At 36.8% G+C, this 27,532-nt stretch overlaps 1 protein-coding gene across 3 annotated transcripts in view; it reads left to right on the top strand.

The window, feature by feature from the left end:
- ARFGEF1 (ARF guanine nucleotide exchange factor 1) overlaps positions 1-27,532 on the top strand; it is a 147,280-nt gene that overhangs the window by 22,248 nt on the left and 97,500 nt on the right. For 2 of the 3 annotated variants that reach the window (XM_082433578.1, XM_082433580.1), the window contains exon 2: positions 10,534-10,569. The exons of the other annotated variant lie outside the window; for it this stretch is intronic. In XM_082433578.1, coding sequence (XP_082289704.1) covers positions 10,534-10,569 — 36 coding nt within the window. The remainder of the gene's footprint in view (positions 1-10,533; positions 10,570-27,532) is intronic. 3 annotated transcript variants of the gene reach the window in all.

The raw sequence follows: 27,532 nt of genomic DNA, 5'->3' as shown, positions 1-27,532 counted from the left end.
CTAACTGGTGTGAGGTGATAGATACCTCATTGTAGTTTTGATTTGCATTTCTCTAATCATTAGTGATGTTGAGCATCTTTTCATGTGCTTCGTGGCCGTCTGTATGTCTTCTTTGGAGAAATGTCTATTTAGGTCTTCTGCCCATTTTTGGATTGGGGTGTTTGTTTCTTTAATATTGAGCTGAATGAGCTGTCTATATATTTTAGGGATTAATCCTTTGTCCGTTGATTCGTTTGCAAATATTTTCTCCCATTCTGAGGATTGTCTTTTCGTCTTCTTTATGGTTTCCTTTGCTGTGCAAAAGCTTTGAAGTTTCATTAGGTCCCATTTATTTATTTTTGTTTTCATTTCCATTACCCTAGGAGGTGGATCAAAAAAGATCTTGCTGTGATTTATATCAGAGAGTGTTCTTCCTATGTTTTCCTCTAAGAGTTTTATAGTGTCCAGTCTTACATTTAGGTCTCGTATCCATTTTGAGTTTATTTTTGTGTATGGTGTTAGGGAGTGTTCTAATTTCATTCTTTTACATGTAGCTGTCCAGTTTTCCCAGCACCACTTATTAAAGAGACTGTCTTTTCTCCATTGTATATCTTTGTCTCCTTTGTCATAGATTAGTTGACCATAGGTGTGTGGGTTTATCTCTGGGCTTTCTATCTTGTTCCATTGATCTATGTTTCTGTTTTTGTGCCAGTACCATATTGTGTTGATTACTGTAGCTTTGTAGTATAGTCTGAAGTCAGGGAGTCTGATTCCTCCAGCTCCGTTTTTTTCCCTCAAGACTGCTCTGGCTATTTGGGGTCTTTTGTGTCTCCATACAAATTTTAAGATGATTTGTTCAGGTTCTGTGAAAAATGCCATTGGTAATTTGATAGGGATTGCATTGAATCTGTAGATTGCTTTGGGTAGTATAGTCATTTTCACAACGTTGATTCTTCTAATCCAAGAATATGGTATATCTCTCCATCTATTTGTATCATCTTTAATTTCTTTCATCAGTGTCTTATAGTTTTCTGCATACAGGTCTTTTGTCTCCCTAGGTAGGTTTATTCCTAGGTATTTTATTCTTTTTGTTGCAATGGTAAATGGGAGTGTTTCCTTAATTTCTCTTTCAGATTTTTCATCATTAGTGTATAGGAATGCAAGAGATTTCTGTGTATTAATTTTGTATCCTGCAACTTTACCAAATTCATTAATTAGCTCTAGCAGTTTTCTGGTGGCAGTTTTAGGATTCTCTATGTATAGTATCATGTCATCTGCAAACAGTGACAGTTTTACTTCTCCTTTTCCAATTTGTATTCCTTTTATTTCTTTTTCTTCTCTGATTGCCGTGGCTAGGACTTCCAGAACTATGTTGAATAATATTGGTGAGAGTGGACATCCTTGTCTCGTTCCTGATCTTAGAGGAAATGCTTTCAGTTTTTCACCATTGAGAATGATGTTTGCTGTGGGTTTGTCATACATGGCCTTTATTATGTTGAGGTAGGTTCCCTTATGCCCACTTTCTGGAGAGTTTTTATCATAAATGGGTGTTGAATTTTGTCAAAAGCTTTTTCTGCATCTATTGAGATGATCATATGGTTTTTATTCTTCAATTTGTTAATATGGTGTATCACATTGATTGATTTGCGTATATTGAAGAATCCTTGCATCCCTGGGATAAATCCCACTTGATCGTGGTGTATGATCCTTTTAATGTGTTGTTGGGTTCTGTTTGCTAGTATTTTGTTGAGGATTTTTGCATCTATATTCATCAGTGATATTGGTTTGTAATTTTCTTTTTTTGTAGTGTCTTTGTCTGGTTTTGGTATCAGGGTGATGGTGGCCTCATAAAATGAGTTTGGGAGTGTTCCGTCCTCTGCAGTTTTTTGGAAGAGTTTGAGAAGCATAGGTGTTAGCTCTTCTCTAAATGTTTGATAGAATTCACCTGTGAAGCCATCTGGTCCTGGACTTTTGTTTGTTGGAAGATTTTTAATCACAGTTTCAATTTCATTACTTGTGATTGGTCTGTTCCTATTTTGTGTTTCTTCCTCGTTCAGTCTTGGAAGGTTATGCCTTTCTAAGAATTTGTCCATTTCTTCCAGGTTGTCCATTTTATTGGCATAGAGTTGCTTGTAGTAGTCTCTTAGGATGCTTTGTATTTCTGCAGTGTCTGTTGTAACTTCTCCTTTTTCATTTCTGATTTTATTGATTTGAGTCCTCTCCCTCTTTTTCTTGATGAGTTTGGCTAGTGGCTTATCAATTTTGTTTATCTTCTCAAAGAACCAGCTTTTAGTTTTATTTGATCTTTGCTATTGTTTTCTTTGTTTCTATGTCATTTATTTCCAATCTGATCTTTATGATTTTTTTCCTTCTGCTAAATTTGGGTTTTGTTTGTTCTTCTTTCTCTAGTTTCCTTAGGTGTAAGGTTAGATTGTTTACTTGAGATTTTTCTTGTTTCTTTAGGTAGGCTTGTATAGCTATAAACTTCCCTCTTAGAACTGCTTTTGCTGCATCCCATAGGTTTTGGGTTGTCGTGTTTTCATTGTCATTTGGCTCTAGGTATTTTTTGATTTCCTCTTTGATTTCTTCAGTGATCTCTTGGTTATTTAGTAACGTATTGTTTAGCCTCCATGTGTTTGTGTTTTTTACGTTTTTTTCCCTGTAATTCATTTCTAATCTCATAGCATTGTGGTCAGAAAAGATGCTTGATATGATTTCAATTTTCTTAAATTTACTGAGGCTTGATTTGTGACCCAAGATGTGATCTATCCTGGAGAATGTTCCGTGCGCACTTGAGAAGAACGTGTAATCTGCTGTTTTTGGATGGTATGTCCTATAAATATCAGTTAAATCTATCTGGTCTATTTTGTCATTTAAAGCTTGTTTCCTTATTTATTTTCATTTTGGATGATCTGTCCATTGGTGTAAGTGAGGTGTTAAAGTCCCCACTATTATTGTGTTACTGTCAGTTTCCTCTTTTATAGCTGTTAGCAGTTGCCTTATGTATTGAGGTGCTCCTATGTTGGGTGCATATATATTTATAATTGTTATATCTTCTTCTTGGATTGATCCCTGGATCATTATGTAGTGTCCTTCCTTGTCTCTTGTAACATTCTTTATTTTAAAGTCTATTTTATCTGATATGAATATAGCTACTCCAGCTTTCTTTTGATTTCCATTTGCATGGAATATCTTTTTCCATCCCCTCACTTTCAGTCTGTATGTGTCCCTAGGTCTAAATTGGGTCTCTTGTAGACAGAATATATATGGGTCTTGTTTTTGTATCCATTCAGCAAGCCTGTGTCTTTTGGTTGGAGCATTTAGTCAATTCACGTTTAAGGTAATTATCGATATGTATGTTCCTACGACCATTTTCTTAATTGTTTTGGGTTTGTTTTTGTAGGTCCTTTTCTTCTCTTGTGTTTCCCACTTAGAGAAGTTCCTTTAGCATTTGTTGTAGAGCTGGTTTGGTGGCGCTGAATTCTCTTAGCTTTTGCTTGTCTGTAAAGCTTTTGATTTCTCCACCAAATCTAAATGAGATCCTTGCCGGGTAGAGTAATCTTGGTTGTAGGTTCTTCCCTTTCATCACTTTAAGTATATCATGCCACTCCCTTCTGGCTTGTAGAGTTTCTTTTGAGAAATCAGCTGTTAACCTTATGGGAGTTCCCTTGTGTGTTATTTGTCGTTTTTCCCTTGCTGCTTTCAATAATTTTTCTTTGTCTTTAATTTTTGCCAATTTGATTACTATGTGTCTTGGCGTGTTTCTCCTTGGGTTTATCCTGTATGGGACTCTCTGCACTTCCTGGACTTGGGTGGCTATTTCCTTTCCCATGTTAGGGAAATTTTCGACTATAATCTCTTCACATATTTTCTCTGGTCCTTTCTCTCTTTCTTCTCCTTCTGGGACCCCTATAATGCGAATGTTGTTGCGTTTAATGTTGTCCCAGAGGTCTCTTAGGCTGTCTTCATTTCTTTTCATTCTTTTTTCTTTAGTCTGTTCTGCAGCAGTGAATTCCACCATTCTGTCTTCCAGGTTACTTATCCGTTCTTCTGCTTCAGTTATTCTGCTATTGATTCCTTCTAGTGTATTTTTCATTTCAGTTATTGTGTTGTTCATCTCTGTTTGTTTGTTCTTTAATTCTTCTAGGTCTCTGTTAATCATTTCTTGCATCTTCTCAATCTTTGCCTCCATTCTTATTCCGAGGTCCTGGATCATCTTCACTATCATTATTGTGAATTCTTTTTCTGGAAGGTTGCCTATCTCCACTTCATTTAGTTGTTTTTCTGGGTTTTTTTCTTGTTCCTTCATCTGGTATATAGCCCTCTGCCTTTTCATCTTGTCTGTCTTTCTGTAAATGTGGTTTTTGTTCCACAGGCTGCAGGATTGTAGTTTTTCTTGCTTCTGCTGTCTGCCCTCTGGTGGTTGAGGCTATCTAAGAGGCTTGATGGGAGTCTCTGGTTGTGGGTAGAGCTGACTGTTGCTGTGGTGGTCAGAGCTCCGTAAAACTTTAATCCACTTGACTGTTGATGGGTGGGGCTGGGTTCCCTCCATGTTGGTTTTTTTGCCTGAGGCAGCCCAACACTGGAGCCTACCTGGGCTCTTTGGTGGGGCTAATGGCAGACTCTGGGAGGGCTCACACCAAAGAGTACTTCCCAGAACCTCTGCCAGTGTCCTTGTCCCCACGGTGAAACAGAGCCAGTCCCCGCCTCTGCAGGAGACCCTCCAACACTAGCAGGGAGGTCTGGTTCAGTCTCCCCCAGGGTCACTGCTCCTTCCCCCGGGTCCCGATGCGCACACTATTCCGTGTGCACCCTCCAAGAGTGGGGTCTCTGTTTCCCCCAGTCCTGTCGAAGTCCTGCAATCAATTCCCACTAGGCTTCAAAGTCTGATTCTCTATGAATTCCTCCTCCAGTTGCCGGACCCCCAGGTTGGGAAGCCTGACGTGGGGCTCAGAACCTTCACTCCAGTGGGTGGACTTCTGTGGTATAAGTGTTCGCCAGTCTGTGCGTCACCCACCCAGCAGTTATGGGATTTGATTTTACTCTGATTGCGCCCCTCCTACTGTCTCACTGTGGCTTCTCCTCTGTTCTTGGATGTGGGGTATCCTCCTTGGTGAAGTCCAGTGTCTTCCTGTCGATGATTGTCCAGCAGCCAGTTGTGATTCTGGTGCTCTCGAAAGAGGGAGTGAGAGCACGTCCTTCTACTCTGCCATCTTGGTTAATCTCCTGGGTCTTGTTTTTGTATTCATTCAGCCAGTCTGTGTCTTTTGGTTGGAGCATTTAATCCATTTACATTTAGGGTAATTATTGATACATATGTTCCTATTGCCATTTTCTCAATTGTTTTAGGTTTGTTTTTGTAGGGTTTTTTCTCTTCCATTCTCTTTTGTTCTCTTCTCTAGTGGTTTGATGACCATCTTTAGTGTTGTGTTTGGGTTGCATTTTCTTTTTCGTGTGTTTATCTGTTGTAGTTTTTTGGTTTGCATTTCGCATGAGGTTTTGATGTAGCAGTCTATATATATACGAGGTTATTTTAAGTTGCTGGTCTCTTAACTTCAAATGCAATTCCCATTTCCTGCATTTGTACTCTCCACTGCTCACAGTTGCTGTTTTTGATATCATATTTGTTTGTGGATGATTTCCTACTTTTACTGTATGTTTGCCTTTACCAGTGAGCTTTCCCATCTGTGATTTAGTTGTTTCTAGTTGTAGCCTCTTCTCCCCCCTTCCACCCTGAGCAGTTCCTTTAGCATTTGTTTCAAAGCTGGTTTCGTGGTGCTGAATTCCCTTAGCTTTTACTTGTCTGTAAAGCTTTTGATTTCTCAGTCGACTCTGAATGAGAGCATTGCTGCGTAGAGTGTTCTTGGTTGTAGGTTTTCCCCTTTCATCTCCTTAAATGTATCATGCCACTCCTTTCTGGCCTGCAGAGTTTCTGCTGAAATATCAGCTGATAACCTTATGGGGATTCCCTTGTGTGTTATTTGTTGTCATTGTGCTCTTTATAATTGCTAAACACTGAGGAGTGATGTGCTGGAAATATATTTATTGATATGGGAAGATGAGGGAGTAGAAAAAGCAGATTATATAATAGTATCTTTTTAGAACAAATATAGTATTTTTTTTAGAACAAATATGTATAGGTATACATAGAAAAAGTGTTGCAAATACAAGGAAATTTTGACAGATGTATTGAGAGGCATATTTCATTGTCTTGTGGTAGAATTACAGTAAAATATAAGGTTGTTAGAAGTGTATGTCATTGAAGCGTCTAAAGAGCTTTTCTGTAATGGAAAAATATTACCTGTTTATTTTCTTCTTCACGCCTGAGGTATTTAAATGTAGAGTAAGAGAGGGGGAAAAAAACCCACAAAGATAAATAGTGGGCTTCATATCGAAGTAGAAAATAAAAACCAAGAAAGAAGATTCCTGACATCTAAGATAAATCACTGAATGACAGTCACATTTATTTACCAGTAAGTCATCTAACTGAACACAGGACAATTTAAATGTATCTTTGGTATTGCTTAGAGTATACCTAATTATCAGTTACAAATTGATTGTACTCTGGGCTTCATTGCTCATTAGGTTGTGATAACAGGAAAGACATTGTTTTGTTTTCCAGGTAAACTGTCATGTACTGTTTCATTTTGAGTCCTCAAAATGGGGAGAGAATAACTGGTCTCAACTAGACTTTTGACTAGGAAATACTTGTGCCTGTAGTAGTCTATCTAAGTATTAATTAAAATGTCTTTTTGAGAGAACCTCATTGGTTGCTATATCTCCCAAAACACAAAGAAAGCCTTGGTTTTCAACTCAAATGAACTCAAGTTAAGGAAAGTATATAGGTTGCAGAAGATCTCATTTCCATGTATGTATCCATTGTGGCCTTGTCAGTGCATTTAGAAAAGGTTTGAAAAATTGATTCAAGAGTACAGGATTTCTTGCCATCTTTAGAAAGTCCAGTAGTGTTAGCTGGCATAGACTTAGTCTTGCAAATTCTTGGGTCTATACCCTTTTTAGAGTTGGATACCAAGTTCTTTTCAGTTATAGAGAATCTGCCATTTATCAGGTATTTTCCTTCATATTTTGTTTGAGTCACAGAATAATACTGTGAGTTCTAAATGTTATTATCATCATACTTCATATTAATAAGTGCTTGCCTGCAATCGTTAAGCCAGAATTTTTGCCCATTCCATTATTAGTTGATTACAACTTGGTTAGTCTTGAGTAGATGAACTTCTGTCTTCCTTCCCTTCCTTGCCCATTGGGAAATTTTTTCTTAAAAGTCTTCTCTCATTATACCAATTCCATATTTATTTGCATTTATAGTTGCTTCTTTTAAAATGCAGATAATCTTTGGGAATATTAAACATATTAGTTATTCATACGTTGGTGCTGTCCTTAGATTTCTGGAGAATGCTTTCTTGCCTTCAATATCTACCTGAGTTTTGTCACACTGAAGGAATGAGAGATTTGACTGAATAATGGGAGAGAATGGATTAATTTTGGAATATAGGACATTACAAGTCAAACAGGACTGGGACAGGCCTGAAAGAATCTCCTTTACATAACCTAAGGGTGGCATGAGGTTGTGGGTAAGAAAGAATAGATAGAAAGGTACAGAATGGTGAGGTGAGAAAGTATTAAAAACAAGCTTCTTTACTTTGCATGTAAAGCACTCTTTATAATTTGATGATAGCTTGTTTTCTGTATTTGCCCATTAATTAGCTATTTTCTGTTAAAGCAAATTAGTGGATTTTGTCTCTATGTGGCTGATGTTCTGTATATTAAATTTTGTTGTTGACTTTCATTTTACCACAAGGTTAAAAACCAGTATAAAGACTTTTTAGCTTTCATTAACAAATATTTATTGAACACCTTCAGTGTGTATTAACAGTATTAGATACTGTGGATGCTAGAGATTATTCATATATTGTGCCTGCCTTCAAGGAGCTTGTAGTCTTCTTGGGGGAAATAGATCGCAATAAATAGATTTTATAAGTGATAAATAGGTGCTGTGGTAGACATATATGAAATTGGTAGAAACCCAAAGAAAGAATTGATCAGTTCTTTTCAGGAGTGGTGGCTGGGTGGGGAAATGGATCCAGGTACAGCTTTATAGAGGAATCACCTTAGACCTCAGGCTTGGAAGACCATCGGATGACTGTGCTATAGGAGAGAATATTATGGGTACATGAGTTGCTTGGGCACAGATGTAGGAGGTAGTATGGCTACAGTTAGAGAACTGCAAGAAGTTCACTGACTGTAGGTTATAGTTTGATAGAGTGGATGAGGAGAGAGGTAAGTCTGGGGAAGACAGCAGGAGCTAGATTATTGAAGACCTTTTATGCCGTCCTAAGGAATTTAGACTTTCTCTTATAGAAAGTTGGATGCCAGGCAAAGGATTGAAATGATGATGTATTTCAGAAAGATCCTTGCTGGCATTATGAAAAATAAATTGCTGGGATTCAGAGCTTTAGGCAGTGAGACCGTTGTATCAATATTAATAAACTGTTGCCATAGCCGGAGTTTGAAGAGGCAAGGGCTTAAACTTGAGGCCCAGTATCGAGAGCTTAGATCTCAGTAAATCAACAGGACTTCCTAACTGTTTGGGTGTGAGAAATGAGGGAAAGGAAGGCATTTAGGATGATTCTGAGGTTTCTAATGGGGTTATTTCAGTTTGTTTGATTCATTCACCAAAAATGGCAATATAAGAAAATGAGCACATTTGAGAGGATTTGAGGAAGAAAATGGATTCAGTTAAGGTTAAAATGATTTTGAGGTGCATATGGGGCATCTAAGTAAAGATGCTTGCTTGACAGTTGTTTATAACTTTGTTTTTGCTTTTTGTTTGTTTATGACAAAAGCTTAGAGAGAGCTAAGCTGTAAATAGAAGTTTAGGTGTTATCAGCATGTAGTGAACAACTTAGGTCCTTTTGGAGAAAAGGATATATATATTAATTTGCCCAGTAAATTTACTCTCATTTATTGCTTTCTTCAAGAAACATTTGTTTGTGGAGTACCTAATTGTTTTAGATTTTATGCTAAGCTTGGGAAATAGAAAGAAAATAGAGAATGGCCTTTGCTGTTAAGGAGCAAATTGAGGGAGATGGACACACGAAATAATTTTAATATAATAAGGTAAGTGTTGTGATAACCAGAGGAAGGTGTGGAATAGAGAAGTGTAATTACCGTAGTCTGGGAGTGCAGGGGAAGATTTCTTGGAGATGATAACTGTTTTTTCTAGAAGAATGAATGGGTATGAGCCAGGAAAAGATGGGTAGGAAGAGAATTCTGGGGAGGGAGGAGCATCCTTAGCTAAGGCATGACTAGTGAAAAAACATGAAATGTGGGAGGCAGTTAACCAGAAGATTGGCATTTTAAGAGTCTTAAATGTGAGGCAAGAATGGGAGGAGGTGAGGTGCATGGACAGTATTATAAGTGATGGTGAGCATGGACAAAGAACTACTGAAAGATTTTTAGTTGGGAGTGACATAGAACACATGACAGAAGCAGTCTTGAAAGGTATCTGCCAGACAATTGGTGGGTGGCGTAGAATTCCAGGCAGAGGATATATTTTGAGCAAAAGCCTAGAGGTGTGAAATAGCAGATCACTTCAGGGGATTTAGAGTGTTCTTTTATTATTGAAGTGTGGAATGCAAGGGAGGGCACGCAGAGAGTTGAGAGTGGTAGACAAGGACCGAATCTTGGAGAGTCTTGTGTGCCATGCTAAAGAGCTTGAACTTCATTCTGATAAAGGTCACTCTGGCACTAATAGGGCTCAGGAATGGAGATAAGGAGTCAGTAGGCCCGATGAGAGATGAGGGCCTGACCTAAAGAAATAGAAGAATGGAGAAATCAAATTCAAGAAGTTATAACAGTTCTCATCCTTGGCTATATACCAAGATCACCTGTGGCGCATCTTAAAAATGCAACCAGCTGCATCACATTACTGGAGATTCTGATTCGCTAAGTCTGGACGTGGGCCTGAGCATTTTATTTCACTTTTTAATTTTATATTTTTCATTAACATAAAGTAAAATTGTGTTTCCTCCCTCCCTCCCTTCCTTCTCTCTCTCTCTCTCTCTCTCTTTCTTGGTGTACGGTTCCATGAATTTTAACACATGTAAAGATTTGTGTAATCTCTGTCATAATTGGGATACAGAACAGTTCCAGCACCCCAAAATTTTCTCTCTTGATATCTCTTTATAATTACACCTTTCTCCCCATCTTTGACCCCTGGCAATCACTGCTGTGTTCTCTGTCACTATAGTTCTGTCTTTTTGAGAATGTCATGTACATTGAATGCAGGCTTTTGAGACTGGCTTCTGTCACTCAGCATGTCTTTGAGATTCATCCAAATTGTTGCATGTATTAACAGTCTTTTCCTTTTTGTTGCTCAATAATATTCCACTGTATGGATGTACTGCAGTTTGTTTATCCATCACCCATTGAAGGACATCTTAGTTGTTTGCAATTTCTGGCAGTATGACTAGAGCTGCTGTAAGCATTCGTGTATAGATTTTATTTGAACGTAAGTTTTCATTTCTCTAGAGTACATACCCCGGAGTGGGATTGCTGGGTCATTTGGTAAGTATATGTTTAACTTTATAAGAAACTTGCAAACAGTTTTCCAAAGTGGCTGTACCATTTTACGTTCCCACCACCAGTGTCTGAGAGTTCCAGTTGTTCTGCATTCTCACTAACTCTTGCTGGTGTTCCTATTTTAACTGTTTTTAAACTATTTTAATAGGTGTGCAGTGGTATCTCATTGTGTTTTTCATTTGCATTTCCTTAATGGGTAATGATGTTGAACATCTTTTTGTGCATTTATTTGCCATGCATATGTCCCTTTGGTGAAGAGTCTTAAGTCTTTTGCTCATTTTTTAATTTGGTTATTTGTTTTCTTACTATTGAGTTTTAAGAGTTTTAAAATAAATATACTATATGTCTTAATATATACACACACACACACACAGATGCAGATATGTGATTTGCAGATATCTTCTGTAGCTTACCTTTTCATTTTCCGAACAGTGCCTTTCACAGAACAAAAGATTTTTAATCTTGATAAAGTCCAATTTGTTAACTTTTTTTGAATGTCTGTCCCAACACCGTTTGTTAGAGAGATTCTCCTTTCTCCATTGAATTGCCTTTGCATCTGTGTCAAAAATCAATTGGTTATATTTCTTTGGGTCTGTATCTGGACTCTCTTCTGTTTATTGGGCTCTGTGTCTGTCCTTTCTTCAATACCACATTGTTTTATTGTAACTTTAAAGTCTTAAAATCAGATATTGTGTTTCCTCTCACTTTTTTCTGTATCAAAATTATTTTATCTTTTCTAGTTACATTGCTTTTCCTTGTAAATTTTAGAATTCCCTTATCTATGTACAGAAAATTCTGCTGGATTATGATTGGCAGTGGGTTAAATCTGTACATCAGTTTGGAGAGAGTTGACATCTTTACTGTTTTGAGTCTTAGAATCCATGAATATATGTCTCTCCTGTTGTTTAGTTCTTTAGTTTTTCTTTGATTTCTTTCAGTATACATCCTGTACTTGTTTTGTTAGGTTTATATTTAAGAATTTCATTTTGGAGAGAGCATTAAGTAGTATCTGTTTTTAAGTTTTGGTTTCCAGTTGTTCATTGTTAGTATATAGAAATTTGATTTTTGTGTGTTAAAACCTTGCAAAATAAATGCATTTATAAGTTCTGAGAGTTTTTTTCTTCCAGATTTCTTGGGATTTTTTTAGACAATTATGTCATTTGTGAGTAAGAACAGTGTTTTTTTTTGTTTTTTGTTTTATTTATTTTTAAACAGCAGGTTCTTATTAGTTATCTATTTTATACATATTAGTGTATATATGTCAATCCCAGTCTCACAATTCATTCCCCCCCCCCGCCCCGCTTTCCCCCCTTGGTGTCCATACGTTTGTTCTCTACATCTGTGTCTCTATTTCTGCCTTGCAAACCAGTTCATCTATACCATTTTTCTAGATTCCACATATATGCGTTAATATACAATATTTGTTTTTCTCTTTCTGACTTCACTCTGTATGACAGAACAGTGGGGTTTTTTGTTTTTGTTTTTGCCACGCTGTGAGGCTTGCAGGTTCTTAGTTCCCCAACCAGGGGTTGAACCCATGCCCTTGGCAGTGAAAGTGCAGAGCCCTAACCATTGGACCGCCAGGGAATTCCCATGAATAAGGATAGTTTTATCTCTTTCTTTACAATCTGCATGACTTTTATTTCTTTTTCTTGCCTATTGACCTGACTGGGATGTTCAGTACAAAGTTGAATAGAAATGGTGACAGTAGCCATTCTTGCCTTGTTCCAGATCTTGGGGGAAAGCATCAATTTTTTTGCCATTAAATTTGGGGTTAGCTGTAGGTTTTTTGTAGCTACTCTTAAAATAAAAGTTGAGGAAGTTTCTTTATATTGCTAGGTTGCTAAGAGTTTTTTGTTTTTTTTTTTTAATCATGAATGGATGTTGAATTTTGTCAGATGCTTTTTCTGTATCAGTTGATATGATCATGTGATTTTTCTTCTTTTGCCTGTTTACATGGTAGATTACATTGGTTGATTTTTTAAAATATTGAAATAGCGTTGGATCCTTGGAATAAATCTCAGTTGACCATGATGTATAATTCTTTCTACAGGTTGCTAGATTCTATTTGCTAATATTTTGTTGAGGATTTTTATATGTTTACTCATGAGTGATACTGGCCTGTATTTTCTTTTTCTCTACTGCCTTTGTGCAGTGTAATTCTGACACTGACTACCTGGGATCAGGTCAGATTTGACAGGTTAGGGGCACAGTGCTCCACAAAACTCACTTCAGACACCAGCCCCAAGGTCCCAGTTTCCAGGCCACTTGTACTTCTAACCAACTGGCTACAAATTGGGCATTCCCACTATCCCCTCAAAGTTGCTAGAACAAGTCACAGAACTCAGAAAAGTGCTATACTTAGGATTACAGATTTATTATAAAGGATGCAAATCAGGAACATGTAAGAGTCCCTTAGGGCACGGTCTGGGAGAGCCCCAAATGCAAAGCTTTCATGTCCTCAGGCTGCATCACCCTTCCACCACATCAACGTGTATCACCAACCAGGGAAACTAACCCTAGCTTTGGGTGTCCAGAGGTTTTGTTGGGGTTTCATTACATAGGCTTGATTGATTGAATCATTAGCCACATGACTGAACCCAATCTGCAATCCCCCTCTCCCCTCTCTGGAGGTCAGGTGGAGATCATGTAACTGAAAGCCACATAGCTGGTCTTTCCGGCATGGTTAGCCGCTATCCTGAAACTGCCCTAGAGGCTCAGCATGAATAAAAAAGATATTCCTTTGACTGGGAAATTCCAAGGGTTTAGAGGCTCCCTTTCAGTACCAGGGACAAAAACCAACCACATTCTTAATTATACAACAGTCCAATTTTATCATCACGATAATACTGACCTCATAAAATGAGTTGAAAAGTGTTCTCTCCTCTTCCATTTTCTGAAGGAGATTGTATAGAATTGGTGTTAATTTTTCTATAAACATTTGGTAGAATTCTTTAGTGAAACCATCTGGTCCTGGAGATTTCATTTTTGGTTGTTTTTAAACTAGGAGTTCAATGTCTTTAACAGCTGTAGAACTATTCAGATTATTTCATATTGGGTCAGTTGTGGTAGTTTGTACTTTTTTGAGCAATTGGTCCATTTCATCTCAGTTGTCAAATTTATGTGTATAGAGTTGTTTGTGCTAGTCCCTTTAATGTCTGGTGTTTGTAGTGATACTCTATTTTACTTCAAGTTTTGGTAATTTGTGTCTTTTTTTCTTTATCAGTCTTGCTGGAGGTTTGTTAATTTTTAAATTTTTTCAAAAAACCAGCTTTTTTTCATTCATTTTTTTCTATTTTTCTGTTTTCAATTTCATTGATTTCTTCTCATATCTTTATTATTTCTTTAGGTTTATTCTGCCTCTCCTCCTTTCTTAAGGTGGGAGATTAGGTTTGAGAGCTTTTCTCTATTTTAAAAAAATGCTGAAATTGATTGGTGAGGACGCTTAAGTTCTTCCCTCTTATCAAATTTAAATTGTACAATACAGTGTTATCAGCTGTTGTCACCACATTATATATTAGATCCTCATACTTACCTTATAACTGAAAGTTTGTACTCTATACCAACCCTATTTTCCTGAACCCCAGCCCTTGGCAACCACCATTTTACTCTTTGTTTCTGTGAGTTCAATTTTTTTTAGATTCCACATTTAAGTGAAACCACGCAATATTTGTCTTTCTCTGTCTGGCTTATTTCACTTAGCACAGTGCCCTCCAGCTTCATCCATGTTGTCTCAAGGCTGAATATATATACAGTATTCCATTGTATTTATATACCATGTCTTCTTTATCCATTCATCTGTTGATGGACACTTTGGTTGTTTCCATATCTTAGCTGTTGTAAATAATATGAACTTGGAGTACAGATATCTCTTTGAGATAATGATTTTGTTTCCTTTCGATATATACTCAGAAGTGGAATTGCAGGATCATATGACAGTTCTATTTTTAATTTCTTGAAGAGCCTTCATACTGTTTCCCATAGTGGCTGTACCAGTTTACATTCGCACCTGCAGTATACCAGGTTTCCCTTTTCTCCACATCCTTGCCAGCATTTGTTATCAGTTGGATTTTTGATAATAGATACCCTAACAGGTATGAAGTGATATCTCACTGTGATTTCGATTTGCATTTCCCTAATGATTAGTGGTGTTGAGCACCTTTTCATGTAATTGTAGGCCATTTGTATGTGTTCTTTGGAAAAATGTCTGTTTAGGTCTTTTGCTCATTTTTTAGTCAGATTGTTTATTTTTTTGCTGTTGAGTTGTATGAGTTCCTTGTATATTTTGGATATCAACCTTTGTCAGATAAGTGATTTGCAAATATTTTCTCCTTTCCATAGGTTGCTTTCATTTTATTGGTCGTTTCCTTTGCTGTGCAGAAGCTTCTTATTTGATATAGTCCCATTTGTTTATTTTTGCTTTTGTTTCCTTTGTTTTGATGTCAAATCCAAAAAACTCATTGACGAGACCAATGTTGAGAAACTTATCCCTGTTTCATTCTTTTGCATATGGCTCTCTAATTTGCCCAGCACCAGTTTCTTGAAGAGACTATCCTTTCCCCATTGCATATTCTTGAATCCTTTGTAAAAGATTCATTGACCGTAGTTTATGTATGGGCTTATTTCTGGGCTCTGAATTCTGTTTCTTTGATCTGTGTGTCTGCTTTTATGCCAGTACCAGACTGCTTTGGATTACTATGGCTTTATAATATAGTTTGAGATTAAGAAGTATGATGATTCCAGCTTTGTTCTTCTTTCTCAAGATTGCTTTGGCTATTCAGGGTCTTCTGTGATTCCATACAAATTTCAGGATTGTCTTTTCTATTTCTGTGAAAAATGCCATTGGAATTTTGATAGACATTGCATTGACTCTGTGGATTGCTTTGGTTGGTGTGGACAGTTTAACAGTATTTAATTCTTCTGATCCATGAACATGGAATATCTTTGTTGGTTTGTGTCTTCAGTTTCTTTCATCAGTGTCTTACAGTTTTCAGTGTACGGGTCTTTCACCTCCTTGGTTAAATTTATTCCTAAATATTGTATTTTTTGATGTTATTGTAAATGGAGTTGATTTCTTAGAAAATTCTCTTTCTGATAGTTCATTGTTGGTGTATAGAAACACAACTAATTTCTGTATATTGATTTTGTATCCTGCAACTTTACTGAATTCTTTTATTAGTTCTAGCAGTTCTTGGGTGGAATCTTTGGGATTATCTATGTGTAAGAGCATGTCATCTGCAAATAGAGACAGTTTTATTTCTTCCTTTCTATTTTGGATGCCTTTTATTTCTTTTTCTTGCCTAATACCTCTGAGTAGAATTTCCAGCACTATATTGGATGGAGTTGGCAAGAAAGGGTATCCTTATCTTGTTCTTGAGCTTAGAGGAAAAGCTTTCAGCTTTTCACCATTGAGTATGATGTTAGTTGTGGGTTTGTAATATATGGTCTTTATTATGTTGAGGTACGTCCCTTCTATACCCAATTTTTTGAGAGTTTTTTTCATGAAAGGATGTTGAATTTTGTCAAATGTTTTTTCTGCATGCATTGAAATCATAGGTTTTTATTCTTCATTTTGTTACTGTGCTATATCTTATTGATTGATCTGTGTATGTTGAACTATCCTTGCATCCCAGGAATAAATCCCCCTTGATCTTCTTTTCTGATATAAGCATTTATAGCTATAAATCTCCCTTTGAAGCACCTTTTAGCTGTGTCCTACAAAATTTTTTTGTTGTAGTTTTGTTGTTTTTTTAGTTTCTGTATTTTTAAAATTTCACTCTGGACTTCCTCTTGAGCCCTAGATTGTTTAGAAGTATATTAATTAATTTCCAAGTGTTTGGAAATTTTACTGTTAACACCATTGATTTCTAGTTTTATTCCATTGTGGCCAGAATACATTCTGTAGGATTTCAGTTCTTTTAAATTTGTTGAAGTTTATTTTATGGCCTAGGATTTTATGGCCTGTCTTGGTGGATATTCATGGGCATTTAAAAAGAGTGTGTATTCTTCTGTTGTTGAGGGGAGCATTCTATAAATTTAGATCCTGTTGATTAATGGTGTTGTTTAGTTCTATATCTGAAGTTTTTGTCTAGTAGTTCTGTTAATTGTAAGAGGGGTGCTGAAGTCTTCAACTAGAATTGTGGATTTGTCTGTTTCTTCTTTGTTATATTTGTTTCTGCTTCATGTGTTTTGAAGCTCTTCATTGCACGCACGTGTAGGATTGCTATGTAATCCTACATAGCAATCCTACACGTGCGTGCAACTTTTTATCATTATGTAATGTCCTTGTTCCTGGTCATTTTTTTTTGTTTTACTTTGTCTAATATTGATATGACCATTTCTGCTTTCTTTTGATTAATGTTTATGTAGTATATCCTTTTCTATTCATTTACTTCTAACCTACTTGTATCATTATAGTTGAAGTTAGTTTGATGTAGATAGCCTATAGTTGGTTCATATTTTTTTGAATCTAGTCTGCCAAACTGTCTTTGTTATGTTTAGGCTTTTTACATTTAATGTAATATTGTTATATTAGAGCTTAATTCTGCCTTTTACTTTTGTGTTTTGTTATTCCTTTTTATTTTTTTCCCTGTATGTCACTTTTCCTGCCTTCATGTGGGTTACCTGAACATTTTTTTTAGAATTCCATTTTGGTTTTCCCTTAGAGTTTTGAGTGTATCTCTGTATTTGATTTTTTAATGGTTGTGCTAGGTATTACATTATCCATACATAACTTGTCAAAGTATACTGATGTCAACATTTTACTAATTCGACTAACCTATAGAAACCTTAGCTAGCTCCATTTAGATTCCTTTACCTTAACTCTTTATAGTATTATTGTCTTAAATACTTCCTCTACATACTTTAGGAACCATATAAGACATTGTTTTATTTTTACTTCACACATCTAACGTAATTTAGAACACTCAAGAGGAGAAAGGATGGTGTTACATTTTCCATGTTTTTACCTTTTCTTCATTCTTGGTGTTTCAAACTTTCTTCTCTATCATTTCCAGTTGAAGAACTTCTTTTAGGGTAGATCTAGTGGTGACAAATTTCTTTTGTTTTCCTTTTTCTGAGAAGGTGTTGGTTTTACCTTCATTCCTTTTAGATATTTTCACTGAATATGGAACCCTGGGTGACAGTCCTTTTCTTTCAGTTCTTGGAAATGTGCCACTGCCTCCAAATGTTGTCCTCCCTAGTTTCTGATGAGAAATCCACTGTCATTTGAATCATGTTCTTCTACAAATAATATGTCATTTTTTTCTACCTGCTTTCAAGACTTTGTCTTTAATTTTCTGAAGTTTATGATGTGTTCTCGCATGTGTTCCTTTGGATTCCTATCTTGTTTGGGTTCGCTCAGCTTCTTGAATCTGTGGTTTGTATATTTTGCCAAATTTAGGGAGATTTCAGCCATTATTTCTTCATATACAGTTGATCCTTGAACAGTGTGGAGGTTAGGGGCACCAACCCCCTCACTCCCACGTGAGGTCAACTGTGTATATAGCTTTATAGTCAGCCCTCCATATCCACGGTTCCCCATTTGTGGATTTAACTAACCATGGACTGTGTGGTACTGTGGTATTTATTGAAAAAAAATCTGCATATAAGTGGACCTGTACAGTTCAAGCCCATGTTGTTCAGTGGTCATCTGTACTCTTTCAGCCCCCTACTCTTTCTCCTCTTTTTCTGTGACTCTGATATGAATAATACATCTTGTGCTATTGTTATCAGTTCCCTGAAGCTCTTTTATTTTTTCAATGTACTTACTACCTCTTATTCAGATTGGTTAATTTTTATTGTTCTGTCTTCAAGTTCACTGATTTATTTCCTCCATCATATTTATTTTGCTATTGAGTTCATCCAGTGAATTTTAAATTTTATGTGTTGTATTTTTCAGTTACAAAATTTCCATTTGTTTCTTCTTTGTCTTCAATTTTCCTTTGACTTTATTTTTTTCATTTGTTTCGAGTGTGTTTAAAATTGCTCATGAAGTTTTTTGTTTTTGTTTTTAATGATGGCTGCCTTTTTTACCCATTGTTTGTGCCAGATTTATTTACCATCACAAAAGTAGATTTTAGAACACATCAATTATAAAATCATATATTAAGCACATAAATATTGGTAAGGATAAAATGTTTCAACAAGACCTCTACTGAGTCAGATCTATAAGAGGAAACTTAAACAAAAAAACAATCACAGAATGAACATTATCTCTGAGCAAATGTAAAACATTAATAAAAATTTACTAGATATCTGTGAAAATAGCAACACAATTCAGAGAAATGATAATACATACCAGTAATCTGAACATAATGAAGTTAAATATGGAATCAACAATAAGATAATTTCAAAATAGTTTTTAAAATTATATATGTCCATCTCTTTATTGTTGTGATTACTTTTGGGAGATCCTACTCTTAATTCCTTAATAAATGTTTATGCAAAAAAGTTTCAAAAGGTTGTACTGATATGTTTTTCATAGGTGTCTAGAATAAAGGAGTACCATGTAGAGTATGATGGCTGCTTTAAAATCCTTGTTAGATAAGTCTAATATCTGTGCCAGCCTGGAGTTGGCACCTGTCAGTTCTCTTTGCTCATCAAAGTTAATTTAAGATCTTCCTGGTACTTGGTATGATGGATGATTTTCAGTTGTATACTGGATATTTTCAGTGTTGTGTTGTAAGATTCTGGATCCTATTTAATATTCATTTTGTAGTCACTCTGTTTAGGTATAGTGCACAGGTCCAAGCAACACCAGAGTAGATGAAAGCAAAGGGCCTACTTAAACTGTGTAGTTGCTGCTGGGCTGGGAGTTGAAATTCAGTTTCCCCTCTCTGGACCCTTCTGACACTATCCCTGTTGGGAAAGAGGATTGCCAGACTGTCATCACAGTGCATCACTCTGTTCTTCCTCTGCGCTGCCTTGTGGGATTGGAAGTTTAACTGTCCCGGTGTCATCACCTTAGTGGGGAAAGCTAAGGGTCACTTGTCCTGCCTTGCTGCCACCAGGTAGGACCATAAGTCCAACTCACCCAACTCGCCTCTGAGCCTCACTGACACTGCAAGTGCAGTTTTTTTTTTTTTTTTAAATTAATTATTTATTTATTTATTTATTTATGGCTGTGTTGGGTCTTTGTTTCTGTGCGAGGGCTTTCTCTAGTTGCGGCAAGTGGGGGCCACTCTTCATCGCGGTGCGCGGGCCTCTCACTATCACGGCCTCTCTTGTTGCGGAGCACAGGCTCCAGACACGCAGGCTCAGGAATTGTGGCTCACGGGCCTAGTCGCTCCGCGGCATGTGGGATCTTCCCAGACCAGGGCTCGAACCCGTGTCCCTTGCATTAGCAGGCAGATTCTCAACCACTGCGCCACCAGGGAAGCCCCGCAAGTGCAGTTTTTCCTTTAGTCTTTGGCTAGAGTAGGGCACATATTATCAAAAAAGTTTTCTGTTCTGTAGGGAAGAAAAGTTTTCCCTGTCCTTTGGCTGGAGAGAGGGAGCTTTTCTTGAGGTTGTTTTTTTTTTTTTTTGGTCTGTGCCTGTTGGCAGTTACAGGTTGCAGGCTTCTTCAGCATGCCATCCAGGATGTATAGGAGACGCAAAGAAAACCCAGGGAATTCACTGTGTTGCTCCTCAAGTCCCACGGTCCTGAGGCATTTTGCCTGCTTTCTACCATTCAGAGTCTTCTTTGTTTGTTGTATTACATGCCCTAGGATTTTTTTAGTTATAAGAGGGAGGAATAGGGCTTACTCCATCTTGGCCAAAACAAATTATCTATGTGTCTTTTTTAATTGTGGTAAAATACACATATTATAAAATTTATTATCTTGGCCTGTTTTTTTTTCTGTTTGTTTGTTTTTTTTTTGGCTGCGCTGCATGGCACGTGGGATCTTAGTTCCATGACAGCGATTGAACCTGGCCCACAGCAGTGAAAGCACTGAGTCCTAACCACTGGACCGCCAGGGAACTCACCGTCACCATCTTAGCCATTTTCAACTGTGCAGTTCAATAATCTTAATTACATTCACGTTATTGTGCAGCCCATCTCCAGAACTTTTTTCAGCTTGCAAAACTAAAGCTTATTACTACTGAACAATTTTCCACTCTCTCTCCTAACTCCGAACCCCAGGCAACCACTATTCATTCTACTTTCTGTCTTTATGAATTTGGTTAGTCCAGGTACTTCATATAGGTGGAATCATACAGTATTTGTCTTTTTATGACTGGTTTATTTCACATAGCGTCATGTCTTCAAGGTTAATAATCCATCTTGTAGCATATTTCAGAATTTCCTTGCTTTATAAAGCTGAATAATAGTCCATTGTATGTACAGTTGACCCTTAAACAACATGGGTTTGAACTATGAGGGTCCACGTATGTGTGGATTTTTTTCACCGGTAAATACTGCAGATCTACATGAGCCACAGTTGGTTGGATCTGCGGATGTGGAACCACAGATAGGGAGGAATCGCAGATATGGAGGAATTACGTATAAAAAGGGCCAACTATAAGTTATATGTGGATTTTCCACTGCACAGAGAGTTGGTGCCCCTAACTCCTGAATTGTTCAAGGGTCAACTGTATATACCACATTTTGTTTATCCATTCGTCTGTTGATGGAGATTTGGGTTACTTCCACATTTTGGTTATTGTGAATAATGCTGCTGTGAACCTGAGTGTGCAAATATTTAAGACCCTGCTTTTAATTCTTTTGGGTGTATACCCAGAAGTGGAATTACTAGATCATATTATATTTTGAATATTTTGAGGGATTGTCATACTGTTTTCAATAGCAGCTGCACCAGTTTATATTCCCCCAAACACTGCACAAGGGGTCCAATTTCTCCACATCCTTACCTCTTGCTACTTTGTTTTTTTGACAGTTGCCATTCTGATGGCTGTGAAGTGGTATCTCATTGTGGTTTTGATTTGCATTTCCCTGATGATTAGTGATGTTGAGCATCTTTTCATGTTCTGGTTAGCCATTTGTCTCCTTTGGAGAGCTGTCTGTTCAAGTCCTTTGCCCAATTTTAAACCAGATTTTTTTGTTGTTGTTGAGTTGTTGGAGTTCCTTATATATTCTGGGTATTTACTGTTTATCAGATATATGAGTTGCAAATATTTTTCTACCATTCCTTAAATTGCCTTTTCTGTTGATTACATCATTTGATGCACAGTTTTTAATTTTGATGTAGTCTATTTTTAGTTTTGTTTCCTGTGCTTTTGGTGTCATATCCAGTGAATCATTGCCAAATCCAGTGTCATGAAGCTTTTCCTTTATATTTTCTTCTAAAAGTTTTAGCTTTTACATTAGATCTTTGATCTGTTTTGAGTTAATTTTTGTATATGGTGTAAGGTAAGGGTCCATATATTTGCCTCTTTTAATATAAGTCTTAGTTTTAGAAAGATAAAGAAAACTTTTAATAGTAAAAGTTGCTAATAAACACATAAAATTCTAAATAAATTTGAGTTGTTTGGTTATTAGACTTTTCTTTCTTTTTTTTTTTTTTTACTTTGGTGACCTCCTGTCCTAAGGCTTTCTGCAGTAATGTACACACATTGTACTTCTTTTACTTAAGCTACTCTTTTATAAAAATTTTACTACTGTTTAAATTGTCTATGGTGGCCATGAGTGTTGTATAAAAAGCAGAAAGAACAAGTAGTCTTAGAATGAGAGAGAAGGACCAGCATTCTCTTTTTGTTTTCTTTATAGTGTTCAGATAGATGCCATGGTATGGTGGAAAAAGCCCTGATAGGCAGTTTTTAAACTTTAATCTGGATTCTGTTATTTATTAGATCTGAGACAAAGTTACGAAGTCTCTTTGGGTCTTTTTTCTTCATCTGTAATGCCTACTTCATAGGGTTATTATAGAATTAAATGAGACAGTACATATAGTCAATAAATGTTAAGATCTTATCCCCTACATTGTGGTTGGCAAAGAGATGTATATAAAATTTATTTACAGAACCATAAGTATGTACATAATATTAAAATAGTTGCTTAAGTCATTTGATTTTTCAAAGTAAAGTGGTCTGTTTGTGAAGGAAAGTCTGTTGAGCTGAATACTTATAACTTGTACACCTTCCACCACGTATGTTATGTTGATACTTTAATAAAAAGTTCCCTCTAAAAATATTCTACTTTGTAGTGTTAACTGGGTTTATATCTATATTGTGAGATAGTGGTTGGTGTTTTTTTTCTCCTTTATGCTTTTCTGGATTTTCCAGATTTTCTAAACTGATCATGGTTACTTTTATAATTATGTTTTAAAAGAAATTTAAAAGTAACTTCATACTGAAATATTTATAAATTAAATAGTATGCCTGGAATTTGCTTTAGTTGAGCTCTTTGGGGAGAGGAGCATGAAGGTGCATGGAGGGTATAGATGAAACATGGTAACTGTTGAAGGTGGATAATGGGACATGGGGATTCATCGTATTATTCTCTACTGTTGAATGTGTTTGGAATTTTCTGTAATAAAACGTTTTTAAAAGCTGTTAAAATGAAAGAATACTCTGAAATGGGAGACTTAAAAAGGACTCAAGAATAAGATGCCTTTCTTTTTTCTGAGGGGAGTAATTTGTGGAGAACAAAAATTTGTCTCCAGATACTGGCTGGAGCATGCTTAATATTGGGCTGGACAAAAAGTTCGTTCCAACTTGGCTGGCCATCCCAATACTATTCTGCAGTCATGGGAGCTGTTTTTTTTCTTGTGCTTGCAGCCACCTACAGTTTAGCCAAGTTGCTTTAGCTGAGCTACTCAGTTATAGAATATACATAAGATGTCATTTGTTCTCTACTCTGTTACAAATCTTTCATTCCAATCAGGTATATGTCTTGTTTTGTTTTAATGTAACTTTATTGAGGCATATTTTACATATCACATAATTCACCCATTTCAGGTGTACAACTCTGGTTTGTTTTTTTTTTAAAGTAAATTTACTGAGTTTGTGCAACCATCACCATAAATCAGTTTTAGAACATTTCCATCACTTTTTTAAAATCCCTCATGTCCATTAACTGTTAATTCCCATTCCCTCCCCGGGCAACCACTTACCTACTTTCTGTCTCTAGATTTGCCTTTTTGTGATATTTCATGTAAATTGAATCATACAGTATACAATCTTTTGTGTATGACTTTTTTGCTTAGCATGTTTTTTGAGTTTTATTTATGTTCTACCATGTATCAGTATTTAGTTCCTTTTTATTGCTGAATAGCATTCTGTTGTATGGAATTAATATTCTGTTTATTCATTCATGCATTGGTGAGCCTTTAGATTTTTTCCATCTTTTAGTGATTATGAATAATGCTGCTTTCAACATTCACATGCCACTCTTTGTGTGGATGTGTGTTTTCACCTCTGGATGGGTACCTAAAAGTGCAGTTGCTCGGTTATGTGGCAAATTTATGGAAATTACCAGCTGTTTTCCAAAGTGGCTGCAGCATTTTATTTTCCTCCAGCAATGATGAGAGTCCCCATTTCTCCCTCTCCGCACCAACATTTGTTATTGTATATCTCTAGAGTGTAGAGTAGCTACTCTAGTACTGTGAAGTGGCATCTCGTTGTGGTTTTGATTTGCATTTCCTTAGCCATTCATATATCTTTGTTGAGGGGTTTATATCTTTACTGACTGAATAACACCCCGTGCATATTCATCTCTTCTTTCTCTTGCTCCTTGTCATTCCTTTTTTTTTTTTCACTACCTCATACCTCCCTAAGTTCTTTTTGCCCCTGAAGGTTTAGCTTAAATACCACCTTCTTTTGAGGGCTTTCCTGATTATTTGTTACTTATTACTTTCTACTCTCTTGGTCTCTTGTTCTCTTGTTCTTTGAAACTTAGTGCTTAATTATTTTAAAAAGTAGAAAGATCTTGGCACTAGTGGACTTTAAATTTGCAGTTTGGACTATTGAGCTTTTGATATGTGGAGGAACCGAGGGCTGACTATAAGTTATAAGAATTAATCCCCATGTTGTTCAAGGGTCAACTGTATTTGCCATAGATGTATTTATGAATTTTAGGATTTTTTTAAGGTCTGCAGACTATCCTCTATCAGTATCAGTGGCCTGAAAGTATCTTGAAATTTTTTGTTTCATATATAACTTATTTCCTCTAACTCAATTTTATGATCATTCTTTTATTCATTCACCAATTCTTTATTGAGTATCTGCTATCAGTATGATAATGCAGGTTTAATAACATTGGCCCTATCACTAAGTGTGTGACCTTGGGTGTGTCACTTATGTATCTGTGTCTGTTTTCTCCCATATACAATCAGAACAATAATAGCATGTATCTCAAACTTGCTGGAGGACCTAATGAGGTATTTTAAAGCACCTGCAGTGGAACCTGGCACTTGGTAACTGCTCAGTAGATATTAGGTATTATTATTATTATGTGCAACTTGTGGTAAGAACCAAAAATGCATTGGTGCATAAGACTGACAGGATCCGTTTCCTTAAATAGTGTATACAGGCATACCTCGTTTCATTGCTCTTTGCTTTATTGTGCTTCGCAGACATTGCATTTTCTACAAATTGAATGTTTGTGGCAACCCTGCTTTGAGCAAGTCTGTCAGTGCCATTTTTCCAACAGCATTTCCTCACTTCACGTCTCTGTCACATTTTGGTAATTCTCGCAATATTTCACACTTTTTCCTTATTATTATATTTTTTTATGGTGATCTGTGATCAGTGATCTTTGATATTTTTATTGTAATTGTTTTGCGGCACCACGAATCATGCCCATATAAGACTGCAAACTTATGTGTGTGTTCTGACTGCTCCACCGAGATTGGCCATTCCCCTGTCTTGCCCCCTCTCCTCAGGCCTCCCTATTACATGAGACACAACAATATTGAAATTAGGCCAGTTAACATCCCTACAGTGGCCTCTAAGTGTTCAAGCGAAAGGACGAGTCGCATGTCTCTCACTTTAAATCAAAAGCTACAAATGATTAAGTTTAGTGAGGAAGGCATGTTGAAAGCTGAGACAGGTCATAAGCTAGGCCTCTTGTGCCAAACGGCTCCGTCATAAATGCAAAGGGAAAGTCCTTGAAGGAAATTAAAAGTGCTACTCCAGTGAATTCACAAATGATAAGAAAGCGAAACAGCCTTGTTGGTATGGAGAAAGTTTTAGTGGTCCAGATAGAAGATCAAACCAGCCACAACATTCCCTTAAGCCAAAGCCTAATCTAGAGCAAGACAGTAACCTTTTTGAAAAATTTTTAGTTGGAGTACAGTTGATTTACAATGTTATGTTAGTTTCTGCTGTACAGCTAAGTGAATCAGTTATACAAATATCCACTTTTTTTTAGATTCTTTTCCCATATAGGTCATTAGACAGAGTACTGTGTAGAGTTCCCTGTGCTATACATTAGGTCCTTATTAGTTATTCATTTTATATATAGTAAGGCCCTGACTCTCTTCAGTTCTCTGAAGGCTGAGAGAGGTGAGGAAGCTGCAGTTGAAAAGTTTGAATCTAGCAAAGGCTGGTTCATGAGGTTTAAGAAAAGAAGCCGTCTCCATAAAATAAAAGTGCAAGGGGAAGCAGGAAGTCCTGCTGTAGAAGCTGCAGCAAGTTATCCAGAAGATCTAGCTGAGATAACTAATGAAGGTGGCTACACTAAACAACGGCTTTTCAATGTAGATGAAACAGCCTTATATTGGAAGAAGATGCCGTCTAGGACTTTCATAGCTAGAGAGGAGAAGTCAGTGCCTGGTTTCAAAGCTTCAAAGGACAGGCTGACCCTCTTGTGTTAGGGGCTTATGCAGCTGGTGAATTTAAGTTGAAGCCAGTGCTTATGTACCATTTTGAAAATCCGAGGGCCCTTAAGAATCATGCTAAATCTGCTCTGCCTGTGCTCTGTAAATGCAACAACAAAGCCTGGATGACAGCACGTCTGTTTACAGCATGGTTTACTGAATATTTTAAACCCATTGATGAGACCTACTGCTTAGGAAGAAAGATTCCTTTCAAAATATTACTGCTCACTGATAGTATTCCTGGTCACACAAGAGCTCTGATGGAGATGTATTCAATATAACAAGATTAATGTTGTTTTCATGCCTGTTAATAACACAGCATCCATCATCCAGCCCAGGGATCAAGAGTTTGAAGTCTTATTACTGAAGAAATAAAGTTTTGTAAGGCTATACCTGCCATAGTAGTGATTCCTCTCATGAATCTGGGGAGAGTAAATGAAAACCTTCTGGAAAGGATTCACCATTCTAAATACCATTAAGAACATTTGTGATTCATGGGAAGAGGTCAAAATATCAGCGTTAACAGGAGATTGGAAGAAGTTGATTCCAGCCTTCATGGATGACTTTAAGGAGTTCAAGGCTTCAGGGAAGGAAGTAACTGCAGATGTGGTGGAAATAGCAAGAGAACTAGAATTAGAAATGGATCCTGAAGATGTGACTGAATTGTTGCAGTCTTATGGTAAAGCTTTAACAGATGAGGAACTGCTTCTTAGGGATGACCAAAGAAAGTAGTTTCTTGAGATGTAATCTACTCCTGGTGAAGATGCTGTGAAGGTTATTGGAATGACAACAAAAGATTTATTCAATAGAATATAACATGAACTTTGTTGATAAAGCAGCAGCAGGGTTTGAGAGGATTGACTCCAATTTGGAAAGTTCTGCTGTGGGTAACGTACTGTCAAACAGCATTGCATGCTGCTGAGAAGTTGTTCCTGAAAGGAAGAGTCAATCGATGCAGCAGACTTCATTGTTGTCTTATTTTCAGAAATTGCTGTAGCCACCCCACCCTTCAGCAACCACCACCCTGGTCACTCCCTCCACCAGGTGAAGGTTTGGATGATTGATAGCAGTTTTTAGCAATAAAGTATTTTTTGTTTTGTTTTTCTGCCACGCCACACAGCTTGAGGGATCTTAGTTCCCCGATCAGGGATTGACCCTGGGCCTACAGCAGTGAGAGTACTGAGGCC

The sequence above is a fragment of the Balaenoptera physalus genome (assembly GCF_965194825.1).
Source record: "Balaenoptera physalus genome assembly, chromosome: 17".
Taxonomy (NCBI): Eukaryota; Metazoa; Chordata; class Mammalia; order Artiodactyla; family Balaenopteridae; genus Balaenoptera; species Balaenoptera physalus.
Note: the sequence above shows the minus strand (reverse complement) of the source record. Positions and strands in the feature narration are given on the sequence as shown.